Source organism: Copadichromis virginalis, linkage group LG6, assembly GCF_057382275.1.
Source record: "Copadichromis virginalis isolate Kocher_CV1m ecotype Utaka linkage group LG6, C_Virginalis_male_GT1.1, whole genome shotgun sequence".
NCBI lineage: Eukaryota > Metazoa > Chordata > Actinopteri > Cichliformes > Cichlidae > Copadichromis > Copadichromis virginalis.
Window position 1 is genome coordinate 39247513 of NC_140623.1, and position 19868 is coordinate 39267380.

At 40.3% G+C, this 19868-nt stretch overlaps 1 protein-coding gene and 1 long non-coding RNA gene across 3 annotated transcripts; one reads left to right on the forward strand and one right to left on the reverse strand.

The window, feature by feature from the left end:
• The first annotated feature begins 675 nt into the window (after positions 1 to 675).
• On the forward strand, positions 676 to 9207 carry LOC146708456 (multidrug and toxin extrusion protein 1-like). Of its 2 annotated transcripts, XM_085460343.1 has the most exons (16): positions 676 to 864; positions 2086 to 2187; positions 2277 to 2345; positions 2568 to 2716; positions 3742 to 3784; positions 4677 to 4721; positions 4822 to 4919; positions 5191 to 5288; positions 5567 to 5748; positions 5823 to 5931; positions 6461 to 6536; positions 6926 to 6995; positions 7089 to 7221; positions 7703 to 7797; positions 7875 to 7938; positions 8011 to 9207. In XM_085460343.1, exons 1-16 carry the CDS (start codon positions 691 to 693, stop codon positions 8253 to 8255), a joined length of 1752 nt encoding a protein of 583 aa, XP_085316469.1. In that variant the 5' UTR covers positions 676 to 690; the 3' UTR covers positions 8256 to 9207. The 2 variants fall into 2 exon arrangements, with proteins under 2 accessions (XP_085316469.1, XP_085316468.1); XM_085460342.1 differs by having other exon boundaries at positions 7875 to 9207.
• LOC146708457 (uncharacterized) lies at positions 7245 to 8402 on the reverse strand. The gene is made up of 2 exons (XR_014920956.1): positions 8338 to 8402; positions 7245 to 8243 (listed from the first exon to the last, which is right to left on the reverse strand). It is a non-coding gene; the product is annotated as an uncharacterized LOC146708457 (long non-coding RNA).
• Positions 9208 to 19868: the final 10661 nt, after the last annotated feature.

Below are 19868 nucleotides of genomic sequence, written 5' to 3' on the forward strand. Positions count from 1 at the left end.
ACACACACACACACACACACACACACACACACACACACACACACACACACACACACACACACACACACACACACACAAACTCGGGGGTCAGTACCCAAGGATCCTGCAAGACAACCTGCTCAACCACCTGAACCAAAGTTGCCCAGATGCAAAACAATCCAGCATCGCAAACAGACTCTGCAGACAGTCTGACCTGCAAAAACTATTAATTTTCAACATTTTTTCTGATGAAAGTATGTTAATGTATATTAGTTTGAGGACCGAACTTTATGCAAGTCAGTGTGAGGAAGACTGTTCTGTTTTTTTTGCACCCATACTTCTACTGTTATGAAATTATTGTCCACCTAGATTTTTTATCTTTTTTCCAATTACTGAACTAAAATAAAAATTGTTTGTTTGGTTTCTCTTCCTTCCCCATAGATTAGACAGAGAGTGTTAAACACACACTTAGCGGGTCTGTCGCCGTGCTGTGGCACGCGCTATTTACAAGTGTAAACACTCCCAAACTTCCCAGCAGCAGTATACACATGCACGAGGACACTCCTCAACTTACAGCGCGTGTCTGGCCCCTCCTCATCGTGATCCCGTTATCAAAACATCAGCCTCTACTAGATACAGTAGCTGCTGAGAGCGAAGCAGTGACAGAAAGCAGTCCGGCTGTTTGCAGAGAACACTTGGATCTGTTCAATTATGGACGCTTCGGTAAAAACAGCAGGAAAATGCACAGAGGCAGCGAGGGGGGATTTAAAGGAAGGTGAAGTGGCACAGAGCTCCCGCGGCTGTTGCCAGAAATGTGTCCCTGGATTCATTCCGACAGTTTACCGCAATGAGCTTGTGCAACTTTTCAAACTAGCGGGACCAGTGGTAAGACTGTGTGGACACAACTGAATAGCTATATTTAACTGTAGTGGTGTTTTTATTCGGACATTATTTGGCATCCCTGTTTGTCGCTCTCTGTGTGATGTTACTGACAGGAAGAGCTGATTTACTACAGACGTTGTGCCATGTGTCAGTAAACTTGGGACTCGTTATTAAGACTGTGTTATATCTCGTCCCGTTTGTTTAAACTAAACAAACCCGGGACTGTAGGACCGAGCTGTTTATATCTGTTTAGTTGCTTAGACAGGTTTGTGTTAGGTTTTGTATTGTTGGTTGTCATTTATGCTTAGAAATATTTAACCATGTATGCTTAGAGGTGTATAATTAATTGTGTAGTGATAGGTTGTGTGATCTTTAACAGGCTGCAGAGGCTTGGTGTGTATTCCACACTAGAATGCACACCCACATCCTGGGAGCACGAGAGAGGTCGTACCTTCTCTTATTGTTTTATGGTAGGATTAACGTAGCTACGTCTGTTCTAGTCTAAGTGCTTTTTGTTTAGATGAGCTGCAGGAGTTCCTCACCGTGTTATCTAGGGTGAACCATCTAGGGTGAGGGGGGGCTACCCTCTTCCCGTGTCAAGGATGTTTGCCTTTGTGCTTTCATGTATATGACCCTTTGATCAGCAGTACCACACACACACACACACACACACACACACACACACACACACACACACACACACACACACACAGTATTCTTTGTTCACATGTATACCTATGTAAGATGCTATATGTTAATGACCCTATGCATATTCATGTAACCACAATAAAAGGAGTGCTATGGGGAGCCTGGCTGAGAGTCTGATGGAGGTCAAGTGGTGGGACGACACTTGGCTCTAGGCAGGTCTCCCTCATGCATGAGTAAACCAGAGAACTTTGGTGCCTTGTGTCTTGCTTTGCTGTGTAATTATATTGTCTTCAACGTTCCAGCGAATAGGTTCAAGCTACAAACCTATCAGTTTGGCATCATGTTTATTTAATTTTAGATGCATTAATTGTGTTTTTATGGCTTATTTGGATTATATGTCAAATTAGTCCAGATTTTGCTTAAAGCTCAACAACATACATTTGCTTCAATATTTCTTAAATGTTTAACATCCTTAAGTTACTAAATGTTTTAACCATATTCATTACTTATTTATTTTTCCTTTAAATGTATTTCTAAATACAACACAGAGTCAGGATCTCCTCTTCTGTACTTCAGGTCATTTCCCAGTTCATGATTTTCATGATCGGTTTTGTCAGCACGGTGTTCTGTGGTCACCTGGGGAAAACTGAACTTGCAGCTGTAGCATTATCAATTGCGGTGAGCAGACATTTCAGTGCCTTTGTTGTTGAACTGTAAATATGCATCATTTTTTACCCCACTTTATGCATGTTGTGTTTCGTTTGCAGGTAGTTAACGTCACTGGTATTTCCATTGGCACCGGTTTGTCATTAACTTGTGATACCCTCATATCTCAGGTAGGGTCCTCACCAGAGCTTTCACTTTATTTGTGTAACCAAGACAAACACAAGCAGCACAGCTGGGTTCCCAGGTTCTCCTGGAATGCCCTTTTAAACATCTCAACACTGAGCTTTTGTGTGGAGCTATTTTTCTATGATCAGTCATACCCTTGTTCTTTGGTGGGATTCTGTGTTTTCCAACTTTTCTCACCCGAGCGTCTGTCTACCTGTTTCACGCAGACGTATGGGAGCGGTAACTTGAAGCGTGTGGGTGTGATTCTCCAGAGGGGAGTTCTGATTCTGCTGCTGGCCTGTTTCCCTTGTTGGGCCATCCTCATCAACACTGAGCCTCTCCTACTTGCTGTCAAACAGAGTCCAGAGGTCGCCAGGTGAGCTGTTATTAACCAGCAATAACAGACGCGTGGATGTTGTGACACTGCTGTCTCACTCTTAAAGAAACACAAATTATGCAAAATGCCAAGCACTGTTAGTTTGTGCAAAACAATGCAGTAATCTAAAAGCACATTATACCTGCAGTGGCAGTGAACAGTTAACTGATCACTGGAAAATTCAGACGTTTTCCTGAACAAAGATTTTAGCTAAAGCCAAAAAGAAAAAGAACTGTGGTACCAGCTGTGTAAAAATATTTTTAAACCAGTTTTGTTCATTTGTTGAAGTATCATAGACTAGAAATGTCTGTTTAACTGCTAAATCCTCCACTTTCTTCACCACCGTTGTTCAGTTTTTAATCTGAACTGTCAGTGTGCTGGTTCTTACTGTTTACTGTTCACTGACTTTTTTCTAAACATAACACAAATATGTGAATTCAGTAATGCAAAGGCATGAATTTTTCATTCAGGAGAACAAATTATGACCTCTTCACACAGATTATGGAAATATTTAACTTTGTACTTGCAGGGCTTTAAAATTAAACTCAGGAAAACAGCAATTTGCATGTCAGCTGTTAAAGTCACTCAGCTTTCTATGCAAGTGAGTTTAGGGTTCATCATTACTAACCTGTGAGGAATAACTGGTTAGATTTGTGTACTGGTTTACAGCCCAGCAGCGTCTCAGACTACATGCTATGTTAACATGCCAGTGACATGTCTCGACTTTTGGGTAAAGTTGCAAAAAACGTAATTGACATCACGAGACCTGAGATGCATTTTCAGTTTGTCTAAACTATTTGGGATTAGTTGGATCTGATAAGTTCAAAAATGAAGCATCATCATTGGTCACACAGGGTTTATTTTACAGCATAACACAATGAAGTCACTGTTGTTTACCAAAGTAGGAAACAGTAATGTGCAGAATGAAGTAAAAGAACAAGAAAAATACAATGTGCCCATAATTTATGTGCAGTCACCATCAACAGTGTTGCAGGCTTACTTTGTCTTTTCATTTCCACATGAAGCCTTTCCCAGCTCTATGTGAAGATCTTCATGCCTGCTCTGCCGGTGAGTTTGATTTGACAGAGTTTTGAAAGGTGTTAAATAACCAATTTCAGCACAGCTAAAAGATCTGTTAGATCTCTGTTCCAGATGCAAAGTTCTTAACAGTTTAATAGATTTACACATGGTTAGGTTTGTGCGGTCTTTCATGTTTGACGCCTGCTGATCTTGGTTGATGACGACTTTTTCTCCAGAAGCAGCTTAACGTTTTAGGTTGTTATTACAATGTATTAACATCAAACACTCATTATTCCCAGAGGATTCAGTTCAAGCCATCCGTAAATTTTCTTCCACTTGTTCAAATCAGGGTTGCAGGGGCACTGGAACCTATCCCAGCTGTCACAGGTCTAGAGGCAGGGTACAACCTGCACAGTGTATAGCAGGGCTAATGAAGAGACACGAACCATTCACGAACACATTTATATCTCCAGCCAATTTAAAAATCACCAGTTAACCTAATATGCATGTCTCTGGACTGTGGGAGGAAGCTGGAATTCCCAAAGAGGACCCACAGGCACAGGGACAACATACAAGCCTTGCCTAGATTCAAAGGACCTTAGCTAACTGTCCAAATTCTTAGCTCAGTTCATTTTTTTAGCAGCTCCAATTCACAACAGTCACATTAAGGCACTTATATTGCAGAAAATCAGAAAGCAATCCCACAAACTCTGGGACAGAGTAGACAAGGGTTAATGACATTCAGTGGAGGCATATAAATGCAATGAATCTGTAGTAACTGTAACTTATTGTCATTTGACATGTTTCTCAGCTTTGGCTGTTTATTATCTTCAGTAAAAAGTGTTAGCGTGCTGATTAACCTAAGATCCGATCATGTGCTCAAATTTGTTCTTCGCTTCTGTCAATGAGTCTCTTATCATTTAATGTTTGCTTTCTTCAGGCTGCTTTCATGTACCAGCTGCAGGGGAGGTATCTTCAAAATCAGGTGCTTGAACGTGCATATGGCCCAACATTACCTTAATAGTTGGCTGTGCATTTAAAACATTAACATGAATGTTATGTGTATTTTGTGCTTTGGTGTACAGGGAATTATATGTCCTCAAGTTATAACTGGAGCAATTGGAAATGTCTTCAACGCAATATTCAACTACGTCCTCATCCATCAGCTGGATTTGGGTGTTGCGTAAGTTTTCCTCCATCATTCCTGTGACATCATTGGTTGAATGTAACTCTAAATTCAGTCAAAGAAAACTAATGTGTTTTAAATTCTTTATTTAATGATTCAGTGAATTTAACACAGATTGCACGATAGATTAAATGACTAAAAAGTCAAATAAAACTTACATTACCTTCTAATTTTAGTTTGGGTAGCTCTGTTGATAGCGTTTCATTTGATTGTCACTTTAAATATGTGGCATTAAATGTTTATTTTTTACGGTGTTTTTGTCTTTAAGTGGATCAGCAGCAGCCAATGCCATCTCCCAGTATTTGCTGGCAGCAGTCTTATTCATTTACATGTACTTGAGAGGTCTGCATAAGGCTACATGGGCAGGTCAGTCATTTTACTTCTACAGGGAATCTTGAACTTGCTGAAATGTTTTTATTTTGCTGTGTCATTCGTGACAGTTACTATTCTTTAACAGGAGGGTTTCAATAAACTTTAAGACATCTCTGTAATAGTTAAAACGTGTGGGATTTAAATAACATTTCATGGTAAGGTCAAATATATGTAAATCCTTCATTGGTAATTGTTGATCCTAGGCCTATCATAAAATTATAATTTAAACCAATAGTTTGAAAGATGACATATAGAGTCACTCTGACCCACAGGTTGGTCCCTTGACTGTCTCCAGGAGTGGGGACCCTTTGTCCAGCTGGCTGTCCCCAGCATGCTCATGCTCTGTCTGGAGTGGTGGATGTTTGAAGTGGGAGGATTCCTGGCCGGTGTGATCAGTGAGGCCGAGTTGGGAGCTCAGTCAATAACCTACGAGCTGGCCATTCTAGCATACATGGTAACTCCACTCAGTTTTGCTTGCATGTTGACTTGGCGTTACATTTTGGAATTACACATGGACTTTTTCCATAGATTCCACTAGGGTTTGCTAGTGCTGCCAGCGTACGGGTTGGGAATGCACTTGGTGCAGGAAACATCGAGCAGGCCAAGCTGTCAAGCAAAGTCCCCATCATCTGTGCATGTAAGAACCGACGTATTATTGTCTGTGTTACATAAATGGAAAGCACTAAAAATACTGATAACTGAGCAGTAGCAGCTCTAGTTTCATTTCATATTGAGCCTCATGAATAGAAAATTTTGAATAAAATATTGTTAAATAAGCATATGAAGCATAAATGTAATAAAATATAAATCCATCCGTCCTGCCACCTCCTTAACAGCTTATCCAATACCATATTGTTGATGGGAGCTTATCCCATCATTAGCTAACCTAGCATGGATGTCTTTGGACTGTGGAAGGAAGCTGTACCGAGCTATAAACCATGCAGGAAGGTACTTCACAGCAAAACGGTCATGGGTTTAAATCCACTGGCTGCCTGTGTCCTCTTGACCCATCAGAGTAAATCAATAAAAATGTAATCTAATAAACCTGGCTGCTGTATTTAAAGTGCTTTCTGTGTTCTTGTCATCGCTTTTTCCTTCAATATTAAAATTGAATGATTTTAAAAGAGTGTAATGCATTTTATTCTGGTTTCTTTTTCTCGTTGCAGTCATAATAGCGTGCTTTGTCAGCGCTATTTTCTGTGCCTGTAAAAATGTAATTGGATACATTTTTACTTCAGAGCTGTAAGTATAATTTCTGACCTTTAACCTCTACTCTAGGACGAGTTTCTCCGTTACTTATTTTGGTATTCTTGTATAGGTCACATCAGGTTGTTTTATGTGGCTGCTTGAACTGTTGAATGTTAAGTAAGGCTTTAACTTTCATGCTGACTCACAGACACATACGGGTGCCAAATAAAAAAAAAACAGTTACGCTTGTTATTCATCCCTTTGTCCCAGTGTCCATTTCATTAACTGAAACAAGACTGGTTTACATTGTTGATTAGATAAAAACGAACACAATAATCAAATAATTTCATGTTACATGGAGCTCATTGCATTGAAGGTCGTTTTTCAAGTTTGTGTATGCTTCATGGTGTTTGACTGTATTTTAACTGCACATATTTTTTTAGTGATATTTTGCAGAGGGTTTCTGACATCATGTTGGTGTTTGGTTTCTTGCATCTTGGTGATGCAATTGCGGTAAGAAATGATTTTACAGCAGTGATCAACATTTTAGGCTAATACTGAAAAATATAAAATGTGATTCAGAGAAATCTGTGTTTGTGTTTACAGGGCGTGACTGGAGGAGTTGTCAGAGGTGTAGGAAAGCAGTCGGTTGGTGCTCTGTGTAACCTGATCGGGTACTACTTTATTGGCTTACCCACTGGCGTGTCCCTGATGTTTGCAGCCAAAATGGGAGTTGTAGGTGAGGGTGGCAGAGCAGTGAAGTCATTCCAAGTTCTTTTATTTTCCTTCACAGTAAATTAATGTGACATATTCAAGATAAGAGAAAATATTATTTGCTGTTGTTGTCATCTTTCGGTGATTATTTACAGTTTTACACAAAATCATGAAATACAAAATGCTCAGAATTACAATTACATAGAAAAATAAATACATTAGATGTAAAGAAAAAAAAGTACTAATAGGAAAAATTAAATCTTTAACCTTTTAAATGAAACATTTTAGACAGTATTCTTTATCTAATCTTACCTTAAATTGTCTTTCATTAAAATGATGCATATACTGCTGACGCTATGCGAAAGCGACAATCACCGCATGTTAAGTCTTTCAGGTTATGCTGTATTGGGAACAAATGTGTGCAGCAGTCAGAAATTAAATGTACCTCCGGCCTGACAAGCAGGCAACCCATTAAAACTCTTCTTCTTCTGTTTTTTCTGCTGTAGGATTTTGGGCAGGCCTTACGGTTTGCGTGTTCGTGCAGTCGATCTTTTTCATCACATTTTTGTGCAAACTCAATTGGAAGAAGGCTGCTGAAGAGGTGCACACCTGCATCTATTGACAGTTTATCACACTTTCACTCATCAAAGCATGTCATTGACTGTTGTGTCTGATCAGGCTGAAGTGCGAGCGGGAGTCCGCGTCAAAGAAGAAAAAGACACGATCAAGATGGAAAATAGAGGTGAGTGGGCAAACTGGCTGAAACATCCCATTATTACAGTGTCTTATTCATACTTCTCTTTCCAAACCCTAGACTCTAATCTCATCCAGACCCCAATCAGTACTATTGCATCCAGTGGTGAGAGCGCCGAGGTGGACCACGTATTGATGGAGATGCAAATACCAGAAGAGAGTCAAACCACCAACACCACTACAGTGGGAGATGTTCTGTCAGTGTCACAGCTGGTGTTACGGCGCGGCCTGGCGATACTCATCATGATCCTCATCCTCGCTGCTGGAGTCATTACCAACACCGTCCTCACTCCACTGCTGAAATGATGCAAAGTTGACAGTTGGACAAAAAGCACAAAGTTTATCTAAGTAATACAAATGCACCTTCTTTTGTGGGAGGGTTACTTACACTGTTGATTCAACAGAGGAACAGCTGTGTGCAGTCTGTGCCCCGTCTTACAGTGTCCGGCCACAGAGATGAATTCAATAAGATGAAAAGGGCGGAATATGTAGTAAACAAAGGACAGCTTTATTAAGGCCTTTAATGAAAATGTGTGTAAAATGAGGCCACTGTTTGATAATGATAATCAGTTTGATGATATTTTTACAGTCAATTTGTAACATACAGAACCTGCAAATAATTTAATGCACATTTTATGAAGCGTCCAGTCCTCTCATTTCATTTTATATTTTGCTGTAATACCATTCACACTGTAGCAGTATGTAGCAACTTTAAAGATATTGTTTGCATACAGTTAGTCACACTCCTTTTAAACATCACTGATAAACCTGTGTATCCTTGCTTGCAACTGTTGGAGCAGTCCACCTCTTTCCTTCATGTACATCTTAGGCAGGGTTAAGACAAGGAAACACAAAAGCACGCTCTCTTCACTGGGACTAGGCCTGCTCTTGTAGGCAAAAAGAAAGCACTGTGCATCTTTACACACTATATAACTTTTTTCTGCTGACCTTTGTCCAGTGTTGGTGCAGGACAGTGAGATCCAGGCCACATTTCAGTTTGAGAACAGAATATAACAGAACAAAAAACTTTTATTGTAGGGTGGAACTGGTTCCAGATTGGGCACTTGGTCTGTTTTGGTGGAAGGAAGATACTGATGTTTTAATACTAAAGTAACATTCTTTACAGTCTGTATTTTCAGAATAAAACTATGACTGTGGTATGAAAAGTGGGACGTCTTCCAGTAATGATTTATAGAAATATTGTTTAACTGTACTCGTTTTGTCAATAAAAGGTCGAAGTTACTTGACCAAAACAGAACTCCAGTGACAGTTTTGTTTGTTTTTTAGTTGAGGGTTCGTGCATGAACCTTGGGGTTATTGTATATACAGTGTTGGGAAGGTTACTTTTAAAATGTATTCCATTACAGAATGCATGCCCCAAAATGTATTCTGTAACGTATTCCGTTACGTTACTCAATGACAGTAACGTATTCTGAATACTTTGGATTACTTAATATATTATCATGCTTTTTACAACTACATGAATGTACTATTGCTGTGTGATTTATTACTATTACTGAAGGTCCACGGCTCCGAACTGTAGTAAAGGGAGCTCTGACTACTACGGCGGGGTCCCTGTCGGCTCGTAGCTGAAAAATAGCTTTACTTTGTTGTGTGGGTCAACTTTTCTTGCGAGAAACAGAGAGAGGCGTTGAAAGGCTGCTTCAACGGAACTTATTGTTTTCGGAGGAAAACACGAACACAGTGTACAGTCGAGTCTTAATAGCTTACTTACAACTGGGCTCGTCAGGCACTCTTCTTGGCTGAAGTCGTTATTATATTTACATGCTTCCAGCTCCCGTTATTGCTCGATGACACCTCGTACTTTTCCACTCCCCTTTTTCTCCCTCCTCGCTCTCACAGACACATAACGTGTATGGCAGTCCATTCTCCCTGCAGCACGGACTACAATGCCCATGATGCTACATTCTTTAGAGCTATGCTTGTAGCATTCTGCTTGTTAGCTTAGCACAACAACAACAACGAAAAGGCGCTCTCTCTCACCCAGGAAACACACAGTCGCAGAGAGAGAGAGCGTCGCCCTGTAACCATGGCAACCGTAACGCTGCCGCCTGGAACAACAGAACGTAGCTGTCAATAGTGATGGGATTTCCGGCTCTTTTTAGAGATCCGGCTCTTTCGGCTCGACTCACTAAAAAGAGCCGGCTCTTTCGGCTCCGAACCGGCTCTTCAGGTTGTTTTGTTGCTTTAATTAATTTATTATTCACAATAATATAAAATTATGCACAAAAGGAATTACTAACGTAAAAAAGTGGTTTTATTTATATATGTTTATATATAAATATATGCGGTGGCCCCTAGAGACAAAACACGTACAAACTCCAAAACACATTTCTAGCATGAACTGAACTTCCAAAGCAGAGCTACTAGATCACTTAAATTACACAATTGAAAGCATGTGTGTATTGTTTGTGTATTTATACACAGGCACTCAAATATATTTAAATAATTTAAAAAAAAGTTCATCTACCTGTTACTATCACACACCAAATCCGGTCATTGGTACTTGCTGGATTGTGTAGCCACAAGATAACAAAAGCTCAACACTGCGCCCAGCATCCTGGAGCACTTCTGTTGTCTTTTGTAAGTGTTTTGAGTTTTTATGTGCTTCTGAGTTTTTACATGCTTCGGAGTTTGTACGTGTTTTTACGTGTTTTGGAGTTTGTACATGCTTCAGAGTTCGTACGTGATTTGAAGTTTGTATGTGCTTTGTCTCTAGGGACCACTGTAAATATATTTTTATTTATTCACGCCACATAAAATGTAATAAATAAATCATATAATACAAAAATCAACTATTTGTCACGATCTGGTACAGGGATTCAACGCAGAGCGGTAAGGTATCTCCAAGGTGTGGTTTATTTACAGTGCAGTGCAATATATATACAGTGAAGGGATCCAAAACTCCGGGGGAAATCACAGGGTAACTCGCTCACGTCTTCTTCGCTCACACTCACACACTTTCCCGCAGCAGGGAGGTTGCAGGTCCGGGGGGGGGGGGGAGATCTGAAGCAGACGAGAAAGCAGGTCACCAACTAATCACAAGTCACGGATATGAAGCACAAGAGCTGTGAGAACACTAACGTTAGGGGTACAATCATCCAGCGACGAGAGGATCTGTGTTCCAGCCTCAAATAGTGCTCCCGGTGATGATGGGTGAGTGTTGTCAGGTGTGTGTGTGGGCCAAGGGCGGGAGCCCACAGTGAGCTCCGCCCAGGCAGAGAGGGAGAAAACAGCAACAGCAATTGTAGCCTTGTGGGGCCGACCGGGCAGGCACGGAGACCATGACACTATTCACATTTCAACTTTTAACTATTTAAATTTTCAGCTGTTTCCTTTTACAAATTTAAAGTGAAAACAACACAAAACACTGCAAAACACAATTAAATATAAATTATAATATGAAAACAAAAAGAACATGCACATTCTCTGTCATATGGGCCTGCATGAATCCGCACTTTCTGAATCCTTTATCATCTGCAACCGAAAATAGTTGTGGATGATTACTATACCTTTCTAATGTGAAGTTGTTGTCCCTGGCTCTCTTTCTCTCTCTCTCCCTCTGGCTCTGTTCCTGTGCTACTGAGTGTAACTACCGCCCCTCCCCCCTCTGCCCAGCGTAAAGCACAAGGCTCGCGTGCAGAGTGAAGCGGAAAAAAAGTGCGAGAGAGAGAGAGAGGGTGAGAGAAAGAAAAAAAAACAAAAACCCATGAGCCGTCACGGCTCGCGATAAGGAGCCGGCTCTCGTCGTTCACGTCAAAGAGCCGGCTCTAAGAGCCATTTCGTTCGCGAACGACCCATCACTAGCTGTCAAACAAAACCCAAACAGTCCTGACCCGCGACAATATGAAACAGGAAAGTACCGCAGTGTAATCCATTTATTTCAACAAAGTTACTGTATTCTAAATACCACCTTTTTAAACGGTAACTGTAACGGAATACAGTTACTCATATTTTGTATTTTAAATACGTAACGGCGGTACATGTATTCCGTTACTCCCAAACACTGTGTATATATGTAGTGTTTTGTATGCACACAAAATACATTTCAATGCCTTTGCCAGCATGTCCCCAAAACACATTGAATAACTGATTTCTCTGTGTAAAAGGATACAAATACCAAAGAAGATTTATCAGAATACTTTAGTGATCCCTAGGGGAAATTCTTTTTCGTTACAGTGCTCCATTATAAACAACCATTAACAAAGACAGACAATACGCTAACTAAGAATAGCACAATATATACAGGCATATATATACATAAAGGTCACTTATTAATAAATAGCTGAAAAAGGAAGAACATGCGCAAAAAGGGTGTAGCTGTTGCCGTAAACAGTGTGTTAAGTGGATACGTAATTCTTTAATTACTTGTTATAGTCACGTAATTAAAGAATTGTTTTAATTTTGCAGTGTCTGTCTAATTATGTTTCCTTTTTCCCCCAAGAGGAATGAATTGTGAAGCTTAACTGAAGAACTATATCTGTTTGGTATCATGGCTGCAGCACACTGGATACAATCACAGTTAACAGGTGTTGCCAATAAACCGCTCCTCTACTGCATGACTCTTTCATCTTCACAACAAGACGTTATTGCCATGGTAACATCTACCTTTAGACTGGCGTGATTTCCCCTCTGGAGCTTTCGATTCCATCAGTGACCTGACTGTGCTCAAGCTTCAGTAAATTTAGGTCAGAGTAATGAGTAATAGTAACTAACTAACCACCTCCTGTTACCAGTTTAAATTCAATTATATACATTTTATATAAATAAAATGTATACAAATTTGGACATAATGTATATAAATATGTAACTTAAGATATTTGGGAGTAACTTAAAAAGGAATTTCTCTCATTACTGCAGTACTTTTATGGCCCACTTGGAGCCGCCCCACAGTGGGACTCACAGATATAGTAATGTTAGTCGACCTTTTGTTGTTTTTAGCCAGCGGTGAACACATTTACATGAAAGGATAGCGTGCTGAAATACCAGCTAACGTTTGTTAGTGAGCTGTGTGGGTACAAAACACGAGTACAGATATTGACTATTTAGAGCGACAATTCTAGACAGACTGTCCATTAAAAATGCTCAAAGCCATAATTCTAGTGACACAACAATAGAAGTCTGACTGACTCAAAATAGTGGACTTTAGGCCTTGTAGTTATCAATCGGATCAAACTACCTGCGTCCAGACAAATCAAAGCAGCCATACCTCTAACTTGAGTATCCCTGAGAATGGGGTTTCAAAAGTTCATGCAGTTGTTATCAGAGTGGAAACTATCCAGTGATGCCAGAAGCTGTGAAAATGCTTTTTAGTGCCTTAAGCTGTTCATGGGTCTCTCTGAGGACTGACACAGCCAGCCTCAAGTGGCACCAAGAGGAACTGCATTCCTGACTTAAGAAAAAAATTATGCATTTTTGTCAAACATTATAATGAGTTGACATCACTTGAAAAACACTTTGAATTTTGTGAAATGCCGGTTGCGGTTTGAGGAAGGAATCAAAGGGCAAAAGGGTAGATCTCCATTTGCTAATAAGATGTGAATGAAGTGGGGGAGAATATATAGAGCTGGAAGGGTGTGTATCGAGGTGTGGTTTCACTCCTGAAATTCAAATAAATTATCACCAAAGCAGGTCTCTTTGATGTTAGATCACAGAAATGGTGGCATTGTTCCTCCTGGTGACTGTTCAGATAAGCCAACTGACTGGCCAGTCTTCAACAAACCGTGAAGTTGCGTAATTATTCAGCCCCCTGAGTCAATACTTTGTAGAACCACCTTTTGCTGCAATTACAGCTGCCAGTCTTTTAGGGCAGCGGTCTCCAACCTTTTTTGCGTCACGGACCGGTTTATGCCCGACAATATTTTCATGGACTGGCCTTTAAGGTGTACAACAAATACAACAAAATAAAACTAGTACCGGTACCGAAAAAAAGAAAATGTATTCATAACACACGTGAAAAGACCCAGGAAAACCGAGTAAACGATAAAAACGATAACAAAATAACGCTGAAAACTGATAAAAACCCTGAAAACTATACATTTCACACCTGAGCCTCAACTCTCGCAGCCCGGTACCAAACGACTCACGGACCGGTACCGGTCTGAGGCCCGGGGGTTGGGGACCGCTGTTTTAGGGTATCTCTCTACCAGCTTTGCACATCTACAGACTGAAATCTTTTCCCATTCTTCTTTGCAAAACAGCTCCAGCTCAGTCAGATTAGATGGGCAGTGTTTGTGAACAGCAGTTTTCAGATCTTGCCACAGATTCTGGATTGGATTTAGATCTGGACTTTGACTGGGCCATTCTAACACATGGATATGTTTTGTTTTAAACCATTCCATTGTTGCCCTGGCTTTATGTTTAGGGTCGTTGTCCTGCTGGAAGGTGAACCCCGCCCCAGTCTCAAGTCTTTTGCAGACTCCAAGAGGTTTTCTTCCAAGATTGCCCTGTATTTGGCTCCATCCATCTTCCCATCAACTCTGACCAGCTTCCTGTCCCTGCTGAAGAGAAGCAGCCCCAGAGCATGATGCTGCCACCACCATATTTGACAGTGGGGATGGTGTGTTCAGAGTGATGTGCAGTGTTAGTTTTCCGCCACACATGGCGTTTTGCATTTTGGCCAAAAAGTTCCATTTTGGTCTCATCTGACCAGAGCACCTTCTTCCACATGTTTGCTGTGTCCCCCACCTGGCTTGTGGCAAACTGCAAACGGGACTTCTTATGGTTTTCTGTTACCAATGGCTTTCTTCTTGCCACTCTTCCATAAAGGCCAACTTTGTGCAGTGCACGACTAATAGTTGTCCTATGGACAGTGTAGCACCCTCAAGGATTGACGTACGCACGATGTAGTTATAGAACAGGGTTTATTCTGGTCTTGGCAACCCGTGAGAACTGCTCACGGACAAAACAATAAAACAAAACACATCAAAATGCGCTCTTGTAAGTAGTGTTAATCAATCAAAAATCCTTGATTACAGAAAATAAAACACACAAACCTCGTGAGCTGACATCCAGGAGGTGCTAAATAGTCCTTTAGGGCAAATAATTACGCACACCCCGCTTTTCAGTTATTTATTTGTAAAAAATGTTTGGAATCATGTATGATTTTCGTTCCACTTCTCACGTGTGCACCACTTTGTGTTGGTCTTTCACGTGGAATTCCAATAAAATTGATTCATGTTTGTGGCTGTAATGTGACAAAATGTGGGAAAGTTCAAGGGGGGCGAATACTTTTGCAAGCCACTGTATTAGAAGATAACATGGTCACATCCGTCCGGAAGAAGAGACAGAGTTTGAATGCACAATGCAGTTTTTACTGTAAGTGTTTTTTATTTTCATTCACAAAAGGGGAGAAATCTAGGAGAAAGAACTGGGAGCAAAATCCGTGAATAGTGTGATTTATACTCTGTATCACGCTGCATCTGATGAAGCTGGACCATAGACATGATCAAGAAAACTAGTGGTGCGGGGGGCCCTCAGGCCTCTGGCCTCTGGGCCTGCGGCTTGGTTCACTCTGGCACAGCTGGCTGCCGGCAGAGCCGGCGGGCACGCCAGTGCAGCCCCCTCTAGCTTCTGCTCGGTGGCTACTGGGTGACGCCTTGTCTGGGGATCCTCAGCCCTTCCCATGAAGGTGGCACGGATGCCCCTCCGGTGGTCCTCCTTGGGCTCTCGCACTCTGGGGCCTCTGGATGTCTGGGGCCTGGATCTCCTCCATGCCTCCTTCATGCCCTGGGGGACGGGGCTATGGCTCTCTACATCCTCTTGCAGACCATTACATGTGGAAACCATTTGAATACAAGCGCGCTTAAATAATAAAGTTTAAATAATAAAAACAAAGGTCGATCAAATGGACCAATACGGCAATGCCACGTTGATCCATTTGGCAAAATAAATCCATTGGGTATCCTTGTTGGTCTTCAGACAACAATTCTGACGGCTAAAGAACCAAATGGGACAGGCAAAAAAAAAAAAAAAAGAAAACTAGTGGTGAAGTAACAGAGATGAAGAATACTCCATCATGGTCAGGAGTGGACCGAGGTTCCCTCTTTGTCCCCAGTGGAAAGTGGGTCCTCTTTCCCTTGATGATCCAACAATCACAAACTTCTGCTTATTCTCAGCAGCTGTTAAGTGTGACTGTGTGTATTTATATGTAATGAAACAGCTCCTCTGCAAACAGGGAGAATTTTGTAGAAATGACTGATGTCCCACTCAGCCCTCTCGTGGTTCAGATGTTTTCAGCTGTTTAGTGATTTATGAGTGTCAGTTCAAGTCCAGGATGACATTGTTTCTTTTCTCTGCATGATCACAGTTAAAAAGTAACTTCTTTGTGATACCGCCAGCAGACTGTGTTCAGGGCCAGATTTCCTTTTTTGAGTCATTTGACACCTGTTACATAACATAACATAACGTTTATTGGAAATATTGTTTAAACCTGCACATTTTTTTGTCAGTATTCAGCACTTTCAGTACAAATAGTTTTTATTCTCTGTTGTCATCTTTTGGGCCACATGGTGGAATGGTGGTTAGCACTGTTGCCTCACAAGAAGGTCCTGAGTTTGGCTCCACCCTCTGGCCACAGGTTTTCTGTGTGGAGTTCACATGTTCTCCCCATGTTGATGCAGGTTCTGCCCAGTTTCCTCCCACAGTCTAAAGACATGCTGTTAGTGGGGTTAGGTCAATTGATGATTAAGCAGTGAATGGTTTCCTGTCGGTGTGTTAGCCCTACATCAGATTGGCAACCTGTCCAGGGTGAACCCTGCCTCTCGCCATATGGTAGCTGAGCTAGGATCCAGCCCTCCCAGCAGGAACCCTGATAAGGATAAACAGAAGAGGAAGGATCGATGGATGCACTATATATTTGTAATACTTTGTCATGTAGACAATATGGTGCTTGGAGTCATGCTGTCACAATGTAACTTAATACAGATACATTTTAATATCTAAGCTCTGTGTGCTAAAAAAAAACCAAAAAAAAAAGCACATGAGCCACTCTAGCACTGAGGCATCAGTTTTTAACTTTCATTTTAACGGTCAACTGGGCAAAAAAACAAAAACTAAAAAAAATTTCATGTGCAAAAGTCAAATCTGATTTTAAAAGAAAAATGTGTAAATTTAGAGTATAAATACTTTTCTTGTGAGCTGAGTATATTAGCTCTCAGAAAACATAGCTTTAAAATCCAGATTTGTTCCAGTTTCAATCCCTCCAATTAAATCAACAATTATGAATAAAAATGATAAAATGCTGAACTAGCTTCACATGAAGCGGCAATACATTCAAGCAACTCAGAACATTCATCTTCTCTGACTCGATTATCAATAATATGCACAGTCCAAGCTTCCTGTTAACACCTTCAATAATTAACCTTAATCTTAATTAACCTTAATCTAGTCTGGGTTTCTTACTGTGTCTTCTGCTGATTGAAAAAAAATTATATATATACATAATTTGGGGTTTTTTGCTGTTAAGATCACTTTTATTAGGTCACACAGCAAACCTGGATCCTGACAACCGGTCCAAGATTCTCAGCTAATCTGGTATCTGAGCTTTATCGAGTTTTCCATTACATATCTCCTATACTACTTCCTGCCTTAAGGCCAGTATTACTCCCAAATTTCTCATTGTGAGTCTTCCATCTTCACCTAACTTCTGCTATCAATCAATGACTTTCATCAGGTTGCATACCAGATCAATTAAATACAGCCTGTTAAAAAAAACTCCCTAAATTTCACTGTGTTAAAGAATTACAGGCCATTGATTTGTAAAATCCCCAAGGAAGCTGTGGCTCATCAGCTACTTGTAATAATGATTTTTTTTTTTAAATTAACATGAATAATCCTCACAGCAAAAATCACCCTTAAATAGAGTCATGAGTTGGAGCACAAAGTTTATCTAAGTAATAAAAATGCACCTTCTTTTGTGGGAGGGTTACTTACACTGTTGATTCAACAGAGGAACAGCTGTGTGCAGTCTGTGCCCCGTCTTACACTGTCCGGCCACAGAGATGAATTCAATAAGATGAAAAAGGCGGAATATGTAGTAAACAAAGGACAGCTTTATTAAGGCCTTTAATGAAAATGTGTGTAAAATGAGGCCACTGTTTGATAATGATAATCAGTTTGATGACAGTTGATCTTTGTGACTCATAGAACTTAATGTACATTTTATCAACAATCCTGTATAAAGACAGTGAAAACAAGGAGATACAAAACAGAAGTATGAGAAAGCAGATGTCTTCAGGCACACTCTGTTCACTGGGACTAGACCTGCTCTTGAAGCAAAAAGAAGGCGCTGTGCATCTTTATACATTATAAAACTTTTTTCTCTTGAGCTTTTTCCAGTGTTGGTGCAGGACCATGGTGTCTGATGAGATCCAGGTCACATTTCAGTTTGAGAACAGACTATAACAGTAAAAAAAATTATGGTAAAATGCAAAGAAATCAAGGACAGAATCCCAGGCTACATTTGTGACTCATTGGTGGTTATTGTAAGGTGCAACTGGTTCCAGATTGGGCACTTGGTCTGTTTTGGTGGAAGGAATGTGATATTTAAGATGCCATATTTCAGCAGCTCAGGTTGGGTTACTGAAGACTTTACAGATTTGTTGATGCAAAGGTAACATTCTTTACAGTCTGTATTTTCAGAATAAAAATATGACTGTGATGTCACATGATGCCACAACTCAGCGGCTCAGGTTGGTTTAAAGTTTTTCAAATTGATAGCTTCGGTGCAGCTACTAAAATTCTTGGATGAGTTTGAATTTCAGTGACTTTGATCTCAAGGTCAGAGGTAACATTTTCTGAAAATGTCATGAATGCTGTAACTCAAGAACAAGAAACTTATATGTGATTACTCATGAAAGTGGCCACTTTCTCATTACTTTCATACATTGTTTTAGGAAGTATCCAAGACCCTAAGTTTCATTATATAATTTTTCAAGGGATCTTATATCTGTTTTCACTCTTATATGCTTTTCATACAAGTTTCACACAAGACAGATACAAACTTTATAAGATTTATATATATCTGTTCCATATGGGAGGATTCTGAAATTGATAAAATCATGTCTCTAGTAGGATTTTTTTGTGAACTGTGGGGTATTTTTGTTGTAGCATTAAGCATAGAAACTGATTTGTCTGCCTAAAAGCTAAATCAGAAGTACCAAAGAAGATTAAGGATTTAATTAAATTTTGCCCTGTCTGTCTAATTACGTTTGACAATCATTTATGGTAAATAAGACCATATCTGCATGTCTTTGTACAATCACAATCAAACGGGTGTACAGGTGTTCCTAATAAACTGCTCCTCTAGTGTGTGACATTCTCACAACAAGGGGTTGTTACCATGGTAACACTTACCCTCAGACTGACTCAGTTTCCCATCAATGACCTGACCCTGCTCCCTGATGCTCACCTGTTCGTCTCCACTTCTCCAGAATCAAATGTAAAAATTTTGGTTTTATATTTTTATGCTGGTGATTCTACTGAATTTAAATGTCCAGGTAACTGAAACCCTCTGAGGAAGTTGCTGTGTAAAAGTATTGTCCTGATTCATAATAATGTAACAATAAAGAGTCTGCAAAGCATTGAAGCAGTCACTTGATAATTTATGAATCACTGTCTTCTGGTCATACTGGGCAGCTTTAAGTGTGAATGTGTGTATTTATGTATGATTAAACAGCTCCACTGTAAAATAAATACATAAATAAGAATCTTATTGAAGCAAACGTCAAAAAGTCGTCTCTTTGAAGTCACTCAGAGCTCACTGTAAGTCATCAGTCTCATCTCAGAGACAAGCACAGAGCTCATCACTGAGCTACCTGTGGTAATGACTTCTGTCCCACTCAGCCCCATCTTGGTTCAGTCGTTTTCAGCTGTTTATTTATTTCTCATCTTCAGTTC

Coding starts and splice junctions, on each gene's coding strand:
- LOC146708456 (XM_085460342.1), top strand. CDS start 691: ATGGACGCTTCGGTAAAAACAGCAGGAAAATGCACAGAGGCAGCGAGG. Junction 2,346..2,567: donor GTGATACCCTCATATCTCAG/GTAGGGTCCTCA, acceptor TGTTTCACGCAG/ACGTATGGGAGCGGTAACTT. Junction 6,996..7,088: donor ATCTTGGTGATGCAATTGCG/GTAAGAAATGAT, acceptor TTGTGTTTACAG/GGCGTGACTGGAGGAGTTGT.